The sequence below is a fragment of the Nomascus leucogenys genome, chromosome 4 (genome assembly GCF_006542625.1).
Source record: "Nomascus leucogenys isolate Asia chromosome 4, Asia_NLE_v1, whole genome shotgun sequence".
Taxonomy (NCBI): domain Eukaryota; kingdom Metazoa; phylum Chordata; class Mammalia; order Primates; family Hylobatidae; genus Nomascus; species Nomascus leucogenys.
The window spans coordinates 117912894-117932043 of NC_044384.1; the positions used below are offsets into that span (position 1 = coordinate 117912894).

Genomic DNA, 19150 nt, shown 5'->3' on the forward strand with positions numbered 1-19150 from the left:
GTTTGAGGCATTAGATTTATACAACAAAATCACTGCCTTCAAATTCCTTTTAGATTTTCATATAGAGATGAGTATTATAGAGTTTTAGGATAGAATGTGCTTTGGAGGAAAGTGAGTCTATTTTAGATTGTGTGGTCCAAGGCCTCTCTCCAAAGGTAGCATTTGCATTGAAACCTAAATAAAGCCACATAAAATCTAGAGGAGAATTCCATGAAATAATTAGCAAATCCAAAGACATTTAGATGGGAACAAGCTTTGTATAGTTGAGGACTAGGAAGAAAGCCACTGTAGTTGGACCATTGTGAGAGAAAAGGAGTGGAACGTAGGCCAGATCACATTGAGTCTTTTTTTTTTTTTTTGAGACAGCATCTCGCTGTCGCCCAGGCTGGAGTGCAGTGGCGCAATCTCAGCTCACTGCAAGCTCCACCTCCCGGGTTCACACCATTCTCCTGCCTCAGCCTCCTGAGTAGCTAGGACTACAGGTACCTGCCACCACGCCCAGCTGATTTTTTGTATTTTTAGTAGAGATGAGGTTTCACCATGTTAGCCAGGATGGTCTCGATCTCCTGACCTTGTGATCTGCCCACCTCGGCCTCCCAGAGTGCTGGGATTACAGGCGTGAGCCACTGCACCCGACCCACATTGAGTCTTGTAAGAACACATAAGGAGTTTAGAATTTTTTTTTCCCTGTTAGGTGTAGTGATAGTAATTTGCATCGTCAGTTTATGTGGCTACAGTTAAGAATGTGTTTTGTTTTGTTTTGTTTTTTAATAATGTGCCAAATGTTTTATTTCTCTTGTATGAAAGTAACTGAGTCTCAAGTATTTTTAAAAACCCAAGATATCATTACACTGAAGTAAGAATGTTATAACCTACAACATTCTTACATATTTAATATTATTAACATATTTGAATATTGTTTATTGCTTCTGCCATTATACACAGAATAGTTTTTTACTTTGCTGTTTCTTAGACTTTTCTCTGACAGCTTGGACTTCACAAAATGAGCCATCCCACCAGTTCCTGTGGAATTCATTGTTCCTCAGTGTTTGCAAAGTTACAGAACATTGTAGTGCTTCAGCACATCTCCAAAAGGCTCCTTCTTCTGCCTTCCTGCCGTCTTTCCTGCTGTTGTTTTTCTCACTGTGCCTATCTGGCAGAGCAAGATTGTGGTGAGCCTAGTAAACTGGCTGCCAAAACCAGCTTATCACTGATATTTGAGGTTCCCTACACTTCAAAGCTGCATGTGGCAGCAATAATAGATTGGTAGGAATCACTGCTTCATTAAGACTCAGTTTTGTTTTGGTTTTTTAGACACAGCATGGTACAGGGTAGGGAACTCAAACTGTGAATTTTGGCAAATTAGTTCAAATCCCAGTTCCTGGCAGTTATTAGCTAATCAGGTGATCACCTCTAAGCTTCAATGTCTTCATTAAGAAAATAGGGATATCACTGCTTACCTTAAAAGTTGTTGTGAGTATAATAAATCCTATGACTCTATTCAGCTCAGACCACTTTCCTGAGTTCCACATTCATGTTAAGCTGCCTGTTTGAACTCCTGGTCTTCTCCCCTAAAGCTGCCCTTTCCTATCTTAGTTAGTGGCAACCCTAGTTGCTAGCCAAAATCCATTGACAAGAGTTGTTGTTGAGAACTCTGTTTTTCTCATCCTCCATACCAAATCTGTCAGGAAATCTTTTGGCTCCACTGCAGAATGTATCCAGAATTCAGCCTATTCTCACCACTGCCTTTCTGGTTTGAGCCATCATCTTCATCATTTCTCTCACCTGGATTATTAAAATTTGGCCTCCTTGATTATGCCCTTGACCTCCTATAGTCCATTCTCACTCTCACTCAACTCTACAGGAGGTCTGTGTCTCAGAGTAAAAACCAAAGTCTACACAATAGGCTTTTTTTGTGTTACCTCTCTGGCCTCATCTCCTGCTAGTTTCCTCCTTGTTCACTCTGCTCCTGCCACACTGGCCCCCTTGCTGTTCCTTGAACTTACTACGCATGTTCCTGCCTCAGGATCTGTGTATTGGCTGTTTTCTCTACCTGAAACACTCTACCTCCAGATAGCCCCTTGGCTGATTCCCTTACTTCCTTCAAGTGTTTATTCAAATGGCTTCTCAGTGAACCCTACTCATCCTATTTAATCTGTGAACTCCATCCTCCCACCTCAGCATTCATGATTCCTTCTTCTAACATGTCGTATACTTTATTCATTAAGGTTTTTTTTTTTTTTTTTGGTCTGTCCCTCCACTAAAATATAAACTCCATTGGGGTAGACATTATTCTCTCTTTTGCTCACTGATGTATTCCCAATGCTGTGAACAATGCCAGGCATATAATATGTGCATAGTAAATATTTTGAGAATATTGTAAAGTGCCTAGCGAGTGGCTTGGCACATAGTTGCCCAGTGGATGGTGGTGATGCTGATACCCGTGGTAGTAATTATTTTGATACCAGTATTTGTATCAATATTCATATTCATATTTTGGTAAGTATGTACCCAAATTCTTTTGACATCCTTCCAAAAGTTATGCAGGCCTTTTAAGCCTTTCTTTTTTTTTTTTCTCCTTAAAGCAAGCCTTTTTAAATTTGATTTTATTATGCTTTGTTGACATACTGTTTTGTGATATACCATTACCTTAATAATGGAATCTGGCAGCTTGTAGTGCTGTATTGCTTGTGAAAGTTCTTTTGCATCTTTAACTGACATGGGGAAGCTGCTGGTAATCACACTGTACATATTGTCTGGTCAAGTCGTTGGCAAGGGCACTGTAATAATCATTAGAGGCAGCATTCTTTTACAGTTCTTTTTTGCCTTCACAGCTGTAGTTTGTATCTTTAAGCTTTGACATCTGGAATATAAATTGTAACTCAATAATGTTGATTGCCATTACTTAAATTTTGTAGCTGGTTATTGTTATCTTTTTAAAATTGTCTTTTAAGCAGTAGAGAAATATCTTTTTAGAATGTTAAATAGATACTTGAAAAATGAGTTAATTTGCTGTGCCTTCTCCTTCCCATTGATAGATATGTGGTGGTCCTGGGATGTCTGACCCAAGAGCAGGAGGTGATGCTACTGACTCAAGCCAAACAGCTCTTGATAATAAAGCTTCATTGCTCCATTCAATGCCTACTCACTCCTCTCCACGCTCTCGAGACTATAATCCATATAACTATTCAGATAGCATCAGTCCCTTCAACAAGTCTGCCCTCAAGGAAGCCATGTTCGATGATGATGCTGACCAGTTTCCTGACGGTATGTTCTGGGTCACACTGCTACTGTCTGTTTTGGAGAACCTGGTAATCGATGAAGTAAAAGAAATGCATACGCTCTTTTATTATAACTCCCAAAAAGTAACAGTTTTTAGAATAAGAATGTTTTCTCCCATCTTCTAGGAACTCATCTCTAGTGCTTTGGTCGTTTTCTTCTCCTGAATGAGAAACAGGGTGGTCATCTTGAGATCATGATCAAAATCAAGAAAACCTTAGTTACCACCCAGAAATAACTAAAACCAATTGTAGCTTATAAATTTACTTTACCTCTAAACACAATTTATTTGGTCATTAATTTTTATACCACGGTGACAAAACCTTTGAAGAAATACCCATTCTTTATAGTAGCCCTTTAAGCATGAAGTCATAAACTTTTTTATTAATAAAATACATTTCAAGGATGAAATATAAGGAAAGTTACCATTAGGATTTGGATTTGGGTGAAATGGGCTTAGTTCTAAGCTCTAACAGTTACTAAGCTGCATAGCCTGGCAAGATGGTTAACTTTCCCGAGTCTCAGTTATCACCTCCAAAAGAGGATGATGATGATTATACTACCTAATCCCAGTGTGCAGTAAGATGCAGGTAATTTATATAAAAACTGATGATATAGTACAAAACACTACAAATGTTTTAGTGTTTTGTTTAAGAGACTGGGTGTCACTCTGTTGCCCAGTCTGGAATGTAGTCGTTCAAACAGCTCACTGCAGCCTTGTCCTCCTAGGCTCAAGCGATCCTCCCACCTCAGCCTCCTGAGTAGCTGGGACTACGGACCACAATACTCAGCTAATTTTACCTTTTTAAATAAATTTTCTATAGAGACAGGGCCTCCCTATGTTGCCTAGGCTGGTCTTGAACTCCTGGCCATAAGTGATCCTCCCACCTCAACCTCTCAAAGTGCTGGGATTGTAGGTGTGAGCCACTGTGCCTGTCCTAGTTATTTTTTATAATAAGGAAACATATATTTTCTTAATTACTTAATTCTTTAATACTTTTTTTAAGATTCTAGTACTATATAGTAATATATAACTATACACAGATAAACTTGAAAGTCTTTCTCAACACTATCCTATGATTCTATATTCAGGTTTTCCTTTATTCCCATAATGTTGCTGTCAGTGAACATATTTCTGCATAAACCTTTATGCCCATAAATAATTCTTTTTGTGTGTATCAGGCATCTTAAGAACAGTCAATGGCCAGGCGCAGTGGCTCACGCCTGTAATCCCAACACTTTGGGAGGCTGAGGTGGGTGGATCACTTGAGGCCAGGAGTTCAAGACCAGCCTGACCAACATAGTGAAAACTTCTTTATTAAAAATACGAAAATTAGCTGGGCATGGTGGCACACGCCTATCATCCCAGCTACTCGGGAACTGAGGCAGGAGAATCGCTTGAACTCCCTGGGAGGTGGATGTTTCAGTGAACCGAGATTGCACCACTGCACTCCAACCTGGGCAACAGAGTGAGACCCTGTCTCAAAAAAAAAAAAAAAAAAAAAAAAAGAAAGAGCAATCAAGATAATTCACTTTTAAGAGATTTCTAGAGATGGAATTGCTCACTTAAAGGATAGGTGAATTTAAAGTTTTAAACTTACTACCTATTTACATCTCAGAATACTTGGCTAGTTTAAGTAATGCTGATTTTCTCACCAACACAGAATGTTTAAAAATTTTTCTGATTGTGGTGGAATGTGCATTTCCTTGATTATTAGATATTGAGGAATTAAATACTAGAAATATCTTTAAATTTTTAAAATTTTTATTAATGAAAAATAACTTCATTTGTAGTTCTTTGATTACTAGCAAAGTTGAGGAGTGTTTTTATTACCTTCTCTTTAATATATTTGCAAATATCAAAAAGCCAAAATTATGACAGTTTACCAAACTAAGTCCAAATTGCATAAGGATGTAGAAAATTGCCACAATTGTGGACTTTGATGTGTTTTAATCTGTCACAAATAGTTGACTGTCTTTCTGAGATTTAGTCATGATAGTGGTGTAACATTGGTGAATAAATTGGACATAGCATGAAAGTATCCATTGAATACTGTGTAGTAGCAACAGCCTGGTAAATTGAGACTTAGTTTCAGTAGCATTATTTAAAAATCATTTATGCACATGGGTCTCAAACTGTCAGACTAAATGTCAACTGACTTTTCTTGCCTTGATTGTACTATAAATATGTATTTTTTAATCTTAAAATGATCGAGAGCTTAAAAATTGGGAGTACAGTACAAAGAACTTTTTCTTCATGAAACATTTGAAAGTAAATTACCAACCTGATGCTCTGTCACCTTAAACACTTTAGGATTTATTTTCTACGAAGACATTTTCCTGCATAACAACAAAATACTCATCAAAATCAAGAAATTAGCCAGTGCCAGTAGTCCCAGCTACTCAGGAGACTGAGCCAGGAGGATCCTTTGAGGCTTGGAGTTCAAGGCTACATTACACTATGATGATGCCTGTGAAGAGTCCTGTACTAAAGACTGGACAACAAATGAGATTCTGTCTCTAAAAAACTAATAATTACAAAAAAAAAAAATTTCTTTTCTTCCCCCTAAACCACAGAATTTTTTAAATCAGGAAATTATCATTAGTACATTAATAACCACCTAATCCTTAAAACCCCATTAGAATTTTGCCAGTTGTCCCAATAATATCTTTTTTCCAATTTTGTTTTGCTGTGTTAAAATACACATTTATTATCTTAAGCATTTTATATATACAGTTTAGTGATATTAAATACATTCATATTGTTGCACATCCGTCACGACCATCCATCTCACATAACTCTTTTTCAGGTTGTAAAACTGAAACTCTATACCAATTAAATAATAACTTCCCAATTCCACCCCCACTCCAGCCCCTGGCAACTACCATTCTCTTGTCTCTCTGATTTTTGTCTACTCTTAAGTACTCTGTGTAAGTGGAGTCATACGTTACTTGTCATTTTGTGACTGGCTTATTTCATTTAGCATGGTATCCTCAAGGTTGATTCATGTTGTAGCATATGTCAGAATTTTCGTCCTTTGTAAGACTGAATAATACTCCATTGTGTGTATATGCCACATTTTGCTTATCCATTCATCCACTGATGGACACTTGTGTTGCTTCCAAGTTTTGGCTGTTATGAATAATGTTGCTATGAACATTGGTGTGCATATACCTCTTCAACACCCTGTTTTCAATTTTGATGGGTAAATACCCAGAAGTAGAATTGCTGGATCATATGGTAGTTCTGTTTTTAATTTTTTGAAGACACTGTACTGTTTTGCGTAACAGCTATGCCATTTTACATCCCCACCACCAGTGCAGAAGGGTTTCAGTTTCCCATATCCTCACCAATACTAGTTATTTCATTGTTGCTGTTGTTGTTTTATAGTAGCCATCTGAATGGATGTGTGGTGATATCCCATTGTAGGTTTTGTTTTTGTTTTTGTTTTGAGACGGAGTTTCACTCTTGTCGTCCAGGCTGGAGTGCACGGTCTTGGCTCACTGCAACCTCCACCTCCCAGGTTCAAGCAATTCTCCTGCCTCAGCCTGCCGAGTAGCTGGGATTACAGGTGTGCACCACCATGCCTGGCTAATTTTTGTATTTTAGTAGAGACGGGGTTTGTCCATGTTGGTCAGGCTGGTCTTAAACTCCTAACCTCAGGTGATCCACCCTCCTTGGCCTCCCAAAGTGCTGAGATTACAGGCATGAGCCATTGCACCTGGCCCTCATTATAGTTTTGATTTGCATTTCCCTAATGATTAGTAATGTTGAGCATCTTTTCCTGCGCTTATTGGCCATTTGATTACCATCTTTGGAAAAATGTCTTCTCTACTCCTTTGCCCATGTTTGAATCAGGTTGTTTATTTTTGTTGTTGTTGCAGGAGTTCTATGTATATTCTGGATATTAATATCTTGTCAGATATATGATTTGCAAATATTTCTTCCATTCTGTGGGTTGCCATTTTACTCTATTGATACTGTTTTTTGAGACACAAAAATGTTTAATTTTCATTAACTTTAATTTGCCTATTTTTGTTGTTGTTGCCTGTGCCTTTGGGGGCTGTATATTCTATTCTTGTTCTATGTGTCTGTCTTTATGCCATTAAAATGCTGTTTTGATTACTGTAGCTCTGTAGTAAATTTTGAAATCAGGGAGAAGTATGAGCCCTCTAGCTTTGTTCTTTTTCAAGACTGTTGTGGCTATTTGCTGTCACTTAAGATTCCTTATGAATTTTAGGATCGTTTTTCTATTTCTATAAAAAGTGTCGTTGGGATTTTGGTAGAGAATGCACTGAATCTGTAGATCTCTTTGGATAATATTGATATCTTAACATTATTAAGTGTTCCAGTCCATGAAAATGGGATGTGCTTCTATTTATGTGTATTTTCTTTTATTTCCTCCAGCAGTCTTTTCTAGTCTTCATTGTATAAGTCTTTTACCTTGGTTAATTCCGATGTACAGTCATGCAGCACATAACATTTCATTCAGTGTCAGACTCCATTTATGACAGTGGTCCCATAAGATTAAAATGGAGCTAAAAAAATTCCTATTACCTAGTGGTATCATTGCTGTCATACCATCACAGTGCAATGCATTACACGTTTGTGATAATGCTGGCGTAAACAAACCTGCACTGCCAACTGTGTAAAAATATAGCACATACAATTATGTGAAATACATAATACTTGATAACCATGACAAACAACTGCGTTACTGGTTTGTTTGTTTGGTTTTTTATTTATTTATTTTTGAGACAGGGTCTTACTCTTGTCACCTAGGCTGGAGTGCAGTGGCATGATCTTGGTTCATTGCAGCCTCACCCTCCTGGGCTGAAGCTGTTCTCCTACCTTAGCCTCCTGAATAGCTAGGACAACAGGTATGCACCACCATGCCCAGCTAATTTTTTTTGTAAAGTTGGGGTTTTGTGATATCGTCCAGGCTAGTCTAAAACTCCTGGGCTGAAGCAATCTGCCTGCTTTAGCCTTGCAAAATGCTGGGATTATAAGGCATGCACCACCGTGCACAGCCTGGTTTTAGTATTTACTATACTATACTTTTCATCACTATTTTAGAGTGTACTCATACTTATTTTTTTTTTAAGTTAATTGTAAAACAGCCTCATTCAGGTCCTTCAGGACGTATTCCACAAGAAGGCATTGTTGTCATAGGAAATAACAGCCCCATGCATGTTATTACCCCTGAAGATCTTTCAGTGGGACAAGATGTGGAGATGGAAGACAGTGAAGTTGATCTTGACTCTGTGTAGGACTAGACTAATGTGTGTGTTTGTGTCTTAGGTTTTAACAAAAAAGTTTAAAAAATTTTTAAAACTTTGATAGAAAATGGCTCCTAGAATATGAATGTAAAGTGGCTCATAGATTTGCCATCTAATTTCCAGGCTCTCTATTCTGTTCATTGATCTATGTGCCTGTTTTTGTGCTAGTACCATGCTGTTTTGGTTACTGTATCCTTGTAGTATCGTCTGAAATCAGGTAACGTGATGCCTCCAGCTTTGTTCTTTTTGCCTAGGATTGCCTTGGCTATTTGGGCTCTTTTTTGGTTCCATATGAATTTTAAAATAGGTTTTTCAAGTTACGTGAAGAATGTTGCTGGTAGTTTGATAGGAATAGCATTGAATCTGTAAATTGCTTTGGGCAGTATAGTCATTTTAATGATGTTGATTCTTCCTATCCATGAGTTGGGATGTTTTTCCATTTGTTTGTGTCTTCTCTGATTTCTTTGAGCAGTGTTTTGTAATTCTCATTGTAGAGATCTTTCACTTCTCTGGTTAGCTATATTCCTAGGTATTTTATTCTTTTTATGGCAGTTGTGAATGGGATTGCCTTTCTGATTTGACTCTTGGTTTGGCTGTTGTTAGTGTATAGGAATGCTAGTGATTTTCGTACGTTGATTTTATATCCTGCAACTTAGCTGAAGTTGTTTATCAGCTTGAGGAGCTTTTGGGCTGAGACTATGGGGTTTTCTAAATATAAAGATGTTGTCTGCAAACAGAGATAGTTTGACTTTCTCTTCATGTTTGGATGCCCTTTATCTCCTTCCTTCCTTCCTTCCTTTCTTTCTTTCTTTCTTTCTTTCTTTCTTTCTTTCTTTCTTTCTTTTTCTTTTTCTTTCTTTCCTTCTTTCTTTCTTTCCTTCCTTCCTTTCTCTTTCTTTCTTTCTTTCTTTCCTTCCTTCCTTCCTTCCTTCCTTCCTTCCTTCCTTCTTTCTTTCTTTCTTTCCTTTCTTTCTTTCCTTTCTTTCTGTCTTTTCTGATGGAGTCTTGTTCTGTCACCCAGGCTGGAGTGCTGTGGCACAATCTTGGCTCACAGCAACCTCTGCCTCCTGGGTTCAAGCAATTCTCCTGCCTCAACCTCCCAAGTAGCTGGGACTACAGGCACACACCACCACTCCAGGCTGATTTTTGTATTTTTAGTAGAGATGGGGTTTCACCATGTTGGCCAGGCTGGTGTCGAATTCCTGACCTCAAGCCACCCACCTCGACATCCCAAAATGCTGGAATTACAGATGTGAGCCACCATGCCCGACCTGGAAGCCCTTTATTTCTTTCTCTTGCCTGATTGCTCTGGCTAGGACTTCCAAAACTGTATTTAATAGAAGTGTTGAGAGAGGGCATCCTTGTCTTGTGCCAGTTTTCAAGGGGACTGCTTCCAGCTCTTGCCTATTTTGAATATTGTTGGCTGCTGTGGGTTTGTCATATATGGCTTTTATTATTTTGAGATATGTTCCTTCAATACTTAGTTTATTGAGAGTTTTTAGCATGAAGCAGTGTTGAATTTTATCAAGTCTTTTTTTGTGTCTATTGAAATAATCATGTGGTTTTTGTCTTTAGTTCTGTATATGTGATGAATCACATTCATTGATTTGTGTATGTTGAGCCAGCCTTGCATCTAGGGATGAGGCCTGCGTGATCATGGTGGATTAGCTTTTTGATGTCCTGCTGGATTCGGTTTGCCAGTATTTTCTTGAGGATTTTGCATTGATGTTCATCAAGGATACTGGCCTGAAGTTTTCTTTTTTGTTGTTGTGGTTTTTTTGTTTTGTTTTGAGACAGTCTCACTCTGTCACCCAGCCTGGGGGGCAGCGGCATGATCTCGGCTCACTGCAACCTCCACCTCCTGGGTTCAAGTAATTCTCCTGCCTCAGCCTCCTGAATAGCTGGGATTACAGGTACATGCCACCACGTCTGGCTAATTTTTTGTATTTTTAGTAGAGATGGGTTTTAACTATGTTGGCCAGGCTGGTCTCAAACTCCTGACCTCAGGTGATCTGCCTGCCTCAGCCTCCCAAAGTGCTGGGATTACAGGTGCGAGCCACAGTACCCAGACTCTGCCAGGTTTTGGTATCATTCCGTGATGCTGGCCTCAAAATGAGTTGTGAAGGAGTCTTTCCTCCTCACTTTTTTGGAATCATTTCTGTAGGAATGGTACCAGCTTTTATTTGTACATCTGGTAGAATTCAGATATGAATTCATCAGATCCCATGCTTTTTTTTATTATTATTATTGGTAGGCTATTTATTACTGATTCAATTTTGGAGCTTGTTATTGGTCTGTTCAGGGAATCAGTTTCTTCCTGCATCAGTTTTGGGAGGGTGTACGTGTCCAGGAATTTATCTGTCTCTTCTAGGTTTTCTAGTTTGTATGCATAGCGGTGTTCGTAGTAGTTTCTGATGGTTGTTTTTATTTCTGTGTGGTCATTTGTAACATTCCCTTCATCATTTCTAATTGTGTTTATTTGGATCTTCTCTCCTTCTTTGTTAGTCTAGCTAGTGGCCTATCTATTTTATTAATTTTTTCAAAAACAACTCCTGAATCTGTTGATCTTTTGAATGATGTTTTGTGTCTCAATTTCTTTCATTTCAGCTCTGATTTTTATTTCTCATCTTCTGCTAACATTGGGGTTAATTTGTTCTCCTGTGATTCTTTCAGTTATGAAGTTAGGTTGTTATTTTGAGATCTAACTTTTTGATGTTGGCATTTAGTGCTATGAATTTACCTCTTAACACTGCCATAGCTGTATCTCAAAGATTCTAATGTCTTGTATCTTTGTTCTCATTGTTTTCAAAGAATTTCTTGATTTCTGCCTTAATTTCATTATTTACCCAAAAGTCATTCGGGGCATGTTGTTTAATTCCATATAATTGCATGGTTTTGAGCAATTTTCATAGTCTTGACTTCTATTTTTATTGCGCTGTGGGCCAAGCTTGTGTCTGATATGATTTTGGTTCTTTTACATTTCTTGAGGATTGTTTTATATCCAATTATATGGGCAATTTTAGAGTATGTGCCATGTGATGAGAAGAATGTATATTCTGTTGGTTTGGGGTGGAGATCCTGTAAAGGTCTGTCAGATCCATTTGGTCCAGTGTTGAGTTTAGTCCTGAATGTCTTTGTTAATTTTCTGCCTCAGTGATCTGTCTAATACTATCAGTGGAGTGTTGAAGTCTCCTGCTGTTACTGTGTGTGAATCTATGTCTCTTTGTAGATCTCTAAGAACTTGCTTTATGAATCTGTGTGCTCCTGTGTTGGGTGTATATATATTTAGGATACTTAGGTCTCTTTGTTGAATTGAACCCTTTTCCATTATGTAATGTCCTACTTTGTCTTTTTTGATCTTTGTTGGTTTGAAATCTCTTCTGTCTGAAATTAGGATTGCAACCTCTGATTTTTTCTGTTTTACATTTGCTTGGTAGATTTTCCTCCATACCTTTATTTTGAGTCTCTGTGTATTATGACATCTGAGCACTTTGGGAGGTCAAGGCAGGGCAGATCACTTGACACCAGGAGTTCAAGACCAGCCTGGCCAACATGGTAAAAACCCATCTCTACTAAAAATACAGAAATTAGTCAGGCGTGGTGGTGCATACCTGTAATCCCAGCTATAAATTTAAAAAAAAAAAAAAAAAAAAAAAAAGAAGCTGCAGCAGCCTGGCCACGCTTTGGTAGAGCAACTATGCTGGGGAAATCCCTTCCGCCCCCTGGTCAGATCAAACTCTATAAAGCCGGAAGACTGGATCAGCCAAGTCACCCAAACAGCAAAGATGGCAGCTCGCCCCTCTCACCGGGAGCTCCTTCTTAGGGAGGTGCAGTGCCGTTACCGGTGGCTGTCTGGAATTCCAAGCCAGTGGATCTTATCTTGTGAGGTGCTGTGGAAGTGGGGCCTGCAGGCTGTCACTGCTCAGCCCCGTAGATTCATCCTCTTTCCTAAGCGTACGGGGGTCTAACCTCCCACTTTGCTGGAGCTGTAGCTACCTTTGCCTGAAAGCCCGAGTATCTGAGGCTCCAGGGTTTCCACACATGCCTGAGTGGCTCCTCTGCCAAGACTCCACATAGTTCTGACAGACGGAAGGCTAGTAGAGTGGGTTCACAAGGATATCTTCTGACCTGAGGGTTGCAGAGATCTGTGGGAGAAGCATGTTCCCTGGGGTCCCATATTCACTCACTGCTTTCCTAGGCAGGGGAGGTTCCCCTGGCTCCGTGTTGCTCTCTAGTGGGCTGCTGTCCTGTCTTACTTTTCTTTGTTCTCTGTGGGTCAAGTTGTTTCCTTGATTAGTCCCATTGCGAGCACCTGGATGTTTGAGTGGAAGGTGTGTTTACTCACCGCTTCCCTTCCTCTCTGTGAGAGCCATGCACACTAGCTACTTCTACTCAGCCATCTTGCCCCTTTATCCTTTCTCATTTTTAAATTAACACATTTATAGCTATAAATTTCCCCCTTAGCACTGTTTTCACTGTGTTCCATAAGTTTTGGTATGTAGTTGTTTTTATTCAGTTGTCTCTGTGTATTGTAGTTTCTCTAATTTCTTCTTTGATCCATTAAGAGTATATTGTTTAATTTCCTCAAACTTGTGAATTTTCCAGTTTTACTTCTGTTACCGATTTGTAACTTCATCATGTGGTGGGAGAAGATACTATGTATTATATCCATATTTTAAAATCTGTTGAAACTTACTTTGTGTCCCAACATATAACCTATATTGGAAAATGTCCTGTGTGCACCATATATGTCTGTTGGATGTAGTTGTTTTATTATATTAAGTCTTCTGTTTTCTTACTTCTGTCTCTTTGTTCTATCCATTATTGAGAGTGAGAATCCAATAGTGAGAGTCCAACTATTATTGTAAAACTATTTTTTCCTTCAATTCTGTCAGTTTTTGCTTCATATATTTTGATGGTCTGTCATTAGCTGCATGCATGTTTATAGTTGTTATTTATTCTTGATGCATATTGAATCTTTTTCATATATAATGTCCTCCTTCTTTATCTCTTATAACCTTTTTTTCACTTAATTAAGGTCTATTTTGTCTGATTATTATTATTGTTTTTTTTTCCTAAGACAGGGTCTCACTGTCATTGCCCAGGCTGGAATGCAATGACTCAATCATGGCTTACTGCAGCCTCAACTTGTGGGCTCAGATGGATTCTCCCATCTCAGCCTCCCTAGTAGCTGGGATTACAGGCACATGCCACCACGCCTGGCTATTTGTTTGTATTTTTAGTAGAGATGGGGTTTCGCTGTGTTGCGTGGTCTGGTCTTAAACTCCTGGGCTTAAGTGATCTGCCTCCCTTGGCCAAAGTGCTAGTGTTACAGTCATGCACCAACGCACCCAGCCTATTTTGTCTGGCATTAGTATAGGCACCCCTGCTCTCTATTACTTATTGATATACCTATTACTATTACTATTGATATACCATGCAAATAGTAATAGTTTTACTATTATTGATATACCTTTTACTATTATTATTGATATACCATGCAAATAGTAATTACTATTTGCAAAACGATAGAATATCTTTCTGTCCTTTTTCATCCATTCTGCTAATCTCTGTCTTTTGACTGGGTGATTTAATTCATTTACATTTAAAGTAATTACTGATAAGAAAGGACTTACTTCTGTCATGTTGCTATTTGTTTTCTGTATGCCTTACAGCTTGTCACTTTTTACATTACTTTCTTTTGTGTTCAGTTGCTTTGTAGTGAAATGTTTTAAGTTTCTTATTTCCTTTAGTGTATATTTTATAGCTATTTTCTTGGTTGTTTCCATGGGGGTTACATTTAATATCCTAAATTTATAATGCTACTTTAAATGTATGCCAGTTCAATTTCTTTTTTTTTTTTTTTTTTTTTTTTTTTTTGAGACAGAGTCTCGCTCTGTCCCCTAGGCTGGAGTGCAGTGGCACGATCTCGGCTCACTGCAAGCTCCGCCTCCCGGGTTCACGCCATTCTCCTGCCTCAGCCTCTCCAAGTAGCTGGGACTACAGGCACCCGCCACCACGCCCGGCTAATTTTTTGTATTTTTTAGTAGAGACAGGGTTTCACCGTGATCTCGATCTCCTGACCTCGTGATCCGCCCGCCTCGGCCTCCCAAAGCGCTGGGATTACAAGCGTGAGCCACCGTGCCCGGCCAGTTCAATTTCAATAACATACAAAAACTCTGTGCTTTTCCAGCTCTGACCCTACGCTTTTCAGTTGTTGGCATTATAAAATTACGTCTTTATACAATTGTCTCCAAAATATAAACTTTTACTATATTAGTCTCTTAGATTATGTAGAAAACAAAAAGTGGAGTTACAGTCTGTTATTACAATAATAGTAGTTTTTATAATTGCCCATGTGTATATTTACGTTTATTGGGATCTGTATTTCTTCATATGGTTTCAAGTTACTGTCCAGAGTACTTTTAATTTCTCCCTCACTTTTGAAGGACAGTTTTGACAGATATAGGATTCTTGGTTAACAGTTTTTTTCTTGTAGCACTTTGAATGTATCAGCCTACTACCTTCTGACCTCCAACGTTTCTAATGAGAAATCTGCTGATAATCTTACTGAGGATCCTTTTTATGTCACTGGTCACTTATCTATTGCTGCTTGCAAGATTCTGTCTTTGCCTTTTGAAAGTTTGATTATCATGTGTCTTGATGTGGCTCTCTTTGAGTTCATTTTACATGGAATTCATTGAGTTTCTTATATGTTTATGTTCATGTCTTTCATCAAATTTTGGAGGTTTTCAGCCATAATTTTTTCAAATATTTTTTCTCTCTGTTCTCTTCTGATACTCCCACAATGAGTAGATTTGTTCATTTGATGATATCTCACATATCCCTTAGGCTCTGCTCACTAATTCTTTTGCCTGCTCAAATATGCTTATTAAGTAATTACACTAGTGAATTTTTTTGTTTGTTTGTTTTTGTTTTTGAGATGGAGTCTCGCTCTGGCTCCCAGGCTGGAGTGCAGTGGCACGATCGCGGCTCACTGCAAGCTCTGCCTCCTGGGTTCGCGCCATTCTCCTGTCTCAGCCTCCCCAGCAGCTGGGACTACAAGCGCCCACCACCACACCCAGCTAGTTTTTTTTTTTTTTTTTTTTTTGTATTTTTAGTAGAGACGGGGTTTCACCTTGTTAGCCAGGATGGTCTCGATCTCCTGACCTTGTGATCCGCCCGCCTCAGCCTCCCAAAGTGCTGGGATTACAGGCGTGAGCCACCGACCCCGGCCACTAGTGAATTTTTTATTTCAGTTACCATACTTCTTAATTCCAGAATTTCTTTTTGGTTTCTTTTAGGTTTTCTATCTACTGATGTTTCCATTTTGTTCATACATTATTTTCATGAATTTATACACATCTTAACTTCTTAGAGCATCTTTAAGATAGGTATTTTAAGGTATTTTAAAATCTTTGTCTAGTAGATCTGCCATCAGATCTTTTTCAAAGGCAGTTTCTGTTTATTTTTTCTTTGAGTGTGCTGTACTATCCTGGTTCTTCATATGCCTTGTGGTTTTTTTTGTTGAAAACTGGATATTTGAATCTAATAATGTGGTTACATTGGAAATCAGATTCTCTCAATACCCCAGAGATTGATGGCTTTTGTTATTTTTGCTTGTTGTTTCTGGTTTTGATTGTTGCAGGCTTTCTGTGTGCCAAAGATCAGCCTGAGCCTGAGGTATAAACTTAAAGTCTTCTCAGATCCTTTCTGAGCCTGTACCTTTTTCTGGGCATCCATTGTCACTTTCTAATTCTCCATGTGTATGCAGTTGTTTTTTTTTTGAGACGGAGTCTCGCTCTGTCGCCCAGTGGCACAATCTCGGCTCACTGCAAGCTCTGCCTCCCGAGTTCACGCCATTCTCCTGCCTCAGCCTCTCCAAGTAGTTGGGACTACAGGCGCCCGCCACCACGCCTGGCTAATTTTTTTTTTTTTTTTTTCGTAGAGACGGGGTTTCACCATGGTCTCGATCTCCTGACCTCGTGATCTGCCCACCTCGGCCTCCCAAAGTGCTGGGATTACAAGCGTGAGCCACCGCGCCTGGCCGCAGTTGTTTTTGAATAGCCTGGTGTTTAATGTCTGGCTCCCAAAAAGGAAAAAGAGAAAAATGAAATAGGAGGGGCAGGACCTTTAAGCCCCTGGAAGTCACTTTAGCTAGAGGGGGAAGGGCTTGCAATAGTGAGGAAAAGTGCAACAATAATGGCTGCCAGCCTCTTTGTCTGTACCTCTGTTATCAGAAGCAGCTGTGACTAGGACTTGGAAAGGGTCTTTGGAAGAAAAAAAAAAAAGGCAGCAGTCAACAGTGCACAGGTCCTCAGTATCCGCAGGATAAGGTTCTTTTTTCATGCCCTGATTCCCACAGGCTGTGTGCAAGCTGCTCCAGCAACATGTGCCCAGCTGCCTGCCAACGGGCTGGGGCTGGTGGGGGGGAATGGGTAGTTGCTACTGTACTGAGAGCTGAAATTGATAGAAATTAACCACACTTTACCATCCAAGACTTTCCCTAGGAGTTCTAAGCCTTCGGTAGACTAGAGTTCCAAAACAGTTACATCAGACAGATTCTGTTGTCTGGGCGAGGAGACAGAGTCCTGATGCTTCCTAATCTACCATCTTCCCAGAATCTCTCAATAATATCTTACGCTAAAGGATCCATTTCAGAATCACACATTGCATTTAATCATCATGTCTCCATCAATGTTCTCCTCCAGTGTTCAGTCTTTCCTTAGCTCTCATGACCATGACACTTTTGAAGTTATTTTGTAGCATTTCTCTGAATGTAGTTTTGTCTGATGTTTTCTCGTGATTAGAATCAGGTTATACATTCTTTGCATCAGTATCACAGAAGCGATGGTGCATTCTTTTCATTGCACCCTATCTAGTAACACATGGTTTCACTGTGTTCCATCACTGGTGATGTTAACTTTGATCTCTTGATTATGGTGGGGCTTACCAGACTTCTTTACTGTGAAATTACTTTTTCTCTTTGTAATTAATGAGTGTTTTATCAGGAGATACTAATATTTTTAAACAGGTTACATATTCTGTTCATCATTAAATTTGAATTCATTTATTTAGGAAATTTTTTATTTTCTATTCTAGAAAATTTATTTGAGAAAATTGACATACATTTTTGTAACAGTATGGACTCATAGTTTCCCATTATAGCAATCATTATTTATTTATTTTGAAGCTCAAATTACCCTTGATTTGACCAACAGGATTCCATTCAAGCCGGCTTTTGTTGTTCAGACATGTCCCCATCCTTGCATTCTGGTACTGTTGTACTATTCCCTGCTTCAGTCCTGGAATCAATCTTTCTCCAGGGATCCATTGTTCCTATTAAGGGAAGATGGTTTTAAAGGCTAAGATCTGGACTCTAGATGTTAGTGGGATGTCACTGCTCCCTAGACCTCTCAGTGGGCAGAGCTAGGGAGTGTGTGTGTGTGTGTGTGTGTGTGTGTGTGTGTGGTGTGTGTGTGTGTGTGTGTGTGTAGAGAGATTTACGTCTCTGTTTCCATATCTATCAAAAACCATGTTTTTACAACAGTAGTACCAATTCCATTCTGGCACCAAGGAAATTCTAATTTCCAGATTGATAACCCACTTTTCTGACAGAAACCTAGCTTTCGTTATTTTTAATATATTTACCAATTTGATCAGTCCTCTGTACGCAACCAGTTTTTCTGCTATCTCTGCTACTACCTCCTTACTTGCACAGATCTACTCCTCATCCTGCTAGGCTTTGCCATTCCATCCTCATTCAAAACCATGAATGGCCTTCTTATTCCACTTTGGCTCCAACAGCTTACACCTGATTACCACTCTATGTGGACAGCCTTCCTACCTGTCTGGGCTGAAAGCTGATACATTGACCAGTGAATACCCTCCTTATAGTTTGGGAATCTGTGTCCTAATGCCTGGTCATTTATAATTTTGATAACTTTAAAAATTATCCTTTGCATTTCTTTGATTACTTTTACCAACTTCTCATGTCAAGAGACAATATATCAGCCAGCTGCAGTGCCTCACGTCTGTAATCCCAACACTTTGGGAGGCTGAGGCAGGCGGATCACCCGAGGTCAGGAGTTCAAGACTAGCCTGGCCAATATGGTGAAACCCCATCTCTAACAAAAATCAGCCAAGCGTGGTTTCAGGTGCCTGTAATTCCAGCTACTTGGGAGGCTGAGGCACGAGAATGGCTTGAACCTTGGAGGTGGAGGTTGCTGTGAGCCAAGATCACGCCAGTGCACTCCAGCCTGGGTGACAGAGCAAGACTCTGTCTCAGAAAAAAAGACAAAAGAGAGAGAGAGACAACATATCAAAAGTATCGTAAAGCCAAAATTATGACAGTTTATCAGGATCACTCCCTTATTCTGTAATTCTCTTCTCCTTTACTAAGGATCACATATTTTATATTTGTTAAAGGAAGACGTTTCTGGAAACTGTATAACTGAACTCTAAATTGGGTATAGTATTTTTGAGCTTGAGAACACTATTTCATCATAGTCTGAAACATAGGCAGCCATTTTATGTTGAGTAAATATTCTTTGAAGATGGATAAGCCCTCAGTTAAACTACAGTAGTACAA

The 19150-nt window shown here is 39.1% G+C and overlaps 1 protein-coding gene across 38 annotated transcripts in view; it reads left to right on the forward strand.

The window, feature by feature from the left end:
- CLASP2 (cytoplasmic linker associated protein 2) overlaps nucleotides 1-19150 on the forward strand; it is a 222561-nt gene that overhangs the window by 178311 nt on the left and 25100 nt on the right. For all 38 annotated transcript variants that reach the window (XM_030812195.1, XM_003256835.4, XM_030812207.1 and 35 more), the window contains one exon: nucleotides 3039-3267. In XM_030812195.1, coding sequence (XP_030668055.1) covers nucleotides 3039-3267 — 229 coding nt within the window. The remainder of the gene's footprint in view (nucleotides 1-3038; nucleotides 3268-19150) is intronic.